The following is a 2,244-nucleotide window of genomic DNA, read 5'->3' as shown; positions in this document are numbered from 1 at the left end:
CCTGCGAGGTGCCACCACCCCGTGCCGGCCCCGAAAGCGAAGCAGAGCCGCAGCAAAGCGGGAAAGGGGGAGCTGGGACCCCCCCCCCTCCCAGCACGGACAAGGCTCGGGAAGCTCCAGGTCCAGACCCGGCGACGCAAATCCGGCAAAAACCTTCCCCCGGCGGCGGCGAAGCGGCTCCCACCCCCCTCCCCGTCCCAGCCCCTTCCTTCTCCCGGGCTCCGGCGCGACCTCCGCGCGTGCGAGCGCCTTATTGCGAAATAATTCCAGGGAATACGAAACTGGAGATGGGAAGGGCCCGTCCCGGCTCACGTTGCAGTCCCGGGGGTCGCGGCCGGTGCCAGCCCCCGGCTGAAGGAGGAGAAAGTCACCGGCGTCGGGGTTTGGTTGGGTTTTAGTGCAAGAAACGCTGCCCATGCGCGGGGGGGCTGCGGCTCATCCCGCTCCATCCCGCGGCAGGAAAAAGGTCCCGGTGCTGGGAAGGATCCGGGGCGGAGGCGGCGGGAGCGGGACGGAGCAGGGCACGGTGCCATGGCCGGAGGGCAGGGGGTGTGTAGGCACGGCTGAATCGGGCTCCTCTGGCCGCCGATCCCGGCAATCCCGACCCTCCCGGCCGGCAGGAGCCACACCGGGATAACTCCCACCCGCGGGCGTGGAAAGCCGCCGGGACGCTCCATCCACGCCGCCGCTCAGGAATCCTCGGCGCGGGCTCCGGGGTGGCAGCGGGTCCCGGCGGAGGGGCCGGGGGGGCACGAGGGGACGCAGCAGAGGGGGCCGGGGCAGAGCGAGGGGCTGGCGGCCGGTGGGCTCGGCCCGGCCCCGAGCGGGGGGACGGCCAGGGGGGGCGAGAGGCTGCCGATGGCCACGGCTGCCCGGAGGAGCGAGCGGGCGGCCCCCCGCGCTCCCGGCCCCCCGAAAGCCCCGGTTAGAGCCTATAACCCCCGCTCTCCTCCTCCGCCCGGCTCTCCGGCTCCTCCCGGCCCCCCTCCTCCGCAGCCCCGTTGAGGTGGGACTTGCTGGGCACCGAGCGCTCGGGGTCCGCCGAGGGGCCGGGCCGGGGCTGGGGCGATGCCCCGGCCGTGCCGCCGTTGCCCGCGGCCCCTTCGGACTTGCCGAAGTTGAAGAGCTTGCCGGGGTTGAATGGCTTGGTGGGGGACTGGACCTTCTCGGTGCCCGCGTCCCGCTTAGTCTCCGGGGATTTGAGGAACTTGAAGCTGAGGAATCCGGGCAGCTTGTTCTCGCTGCCCGTGGGCGACTGCGGGGACCTGGCGGTGGCCGTGCCGCCGGCGCCGGCCCCCCCCGACAGGAACTTGCCCTGCAGAGGGATGATCTGCTTCAGCTTCATCACGTTGTTGGTGGCCAGGAGGGAGCTGGGCCGCTTGGGCTTGTCGGAGCCGTGCGAGGAGCCCCCGGAGCCCTTCCCTTTGCTCTGGCTCTTCTCGTGGGCCGGGTCCTGCCCGGCGGCCTCGGGCTTGGCCTCATCCCGGCTGGATTCGCGCTCCTTCCTCGCCTGGTACTCGGCGTGGCGCTGCCGCTCCTCCTCCTCCCGCTTGCGCCGCTGCTGCTGCTGGAAGTGGTGCTGCGCCTGCCGCTCGTGCTTCTGCCGACGGGAGCGCGTCAGCCCCGGGGCGCCTCGGGGGGGGACACCCCGGGGAGCCCTCCCACCCCAGGAGTGCCTGGGGGAGCCCACCAGGTCCGGGGACACCTCGGGGAACCCACCAGGTCCGGGGACACCTTGGGGAGCAGCCCACCCATCCCTGGAAACACCTCAGGGAACCCACCAGCCCTGGAAATACCCTGGGGAGCCCACCAGGTCTGGGGACACCTCAGGGGTCCCACCAGGTCCAGGGACACCTCAGGGGTCCCACCAGGTCCAGGGACACCTCAGGGGTCCCACAAGGTCTGGGGACACCTCGGGGGTCCCACAAGGTCCAGGGACACCTCAGGGGTCCCATCAGACCTGGTGACACCTCGCAGAGCCCAGTGGCCTCAGGGACACCTCGGGCACCCCCCTGGCCCTGGGTTCAGGGGTCCCAGCCCTGTGCCCAGCCCCAAGCAGGGTCCCATCCCAGCCCCACACCCACCTTGAAGGCCTCGCGCCGCTGGTATTCCAGCTTGGCCATCTCCTCGGCCACCCAGGCGGGAATGTCGGGAATGGCCACCTGGATGATGTACTTCAGGAACAGGGCGAAGTGCTGTGGGGGGCACACGGATCTGGCTGAGCGCCCCTGGCACTGCCACTCC

At 71.6% G+C, this 2,244-nt stretch overlaps 1 protein-coding gene across 1 annotated transcript; it reads right to left on the bottom strand.

Moving 5' to 3' along the window:
* Positions 1-625: 625 nt before the first annotated feature.
* LOC113980664 (anoctamin-8-like) lies at positions 626-2,195 on the bottom strand (the record flags this gene model as incomplete). The annotated part of the gene is made up of 2 exons (XM_027707874.1): positions 626-1,600; positions 2,085-2,195. Coding segments are annotated over 2 exons (786 nt in total), but the record flags the coding sequence as incomplete, so codon positions are not given.
* Between the last annotated feature and the right edge of the window lie 49 nt (positions 2,196-2,244).

This window comes from Neopelma chrysocephalum, unplaced genomic scaffold (genome assembly GCF_003984885.1).
Source record: "Neopelma chrysocephalum unplaced genomic scaffold, ASM398488v2 Primary Assembly neopelma1_94927, whole genome shotgun sequence".
NCBI classification, from domain to species: Eukaryota; Metazoa; Chordata; class Aves; order Passeriformes; family Pipridae; genus Neopelma; species Neopelma chrysocephalum.
Note: the sequence above shows the minus strand (reverse complement) of the source record. Positions and strands in the feature narration are given on the sequence as shown.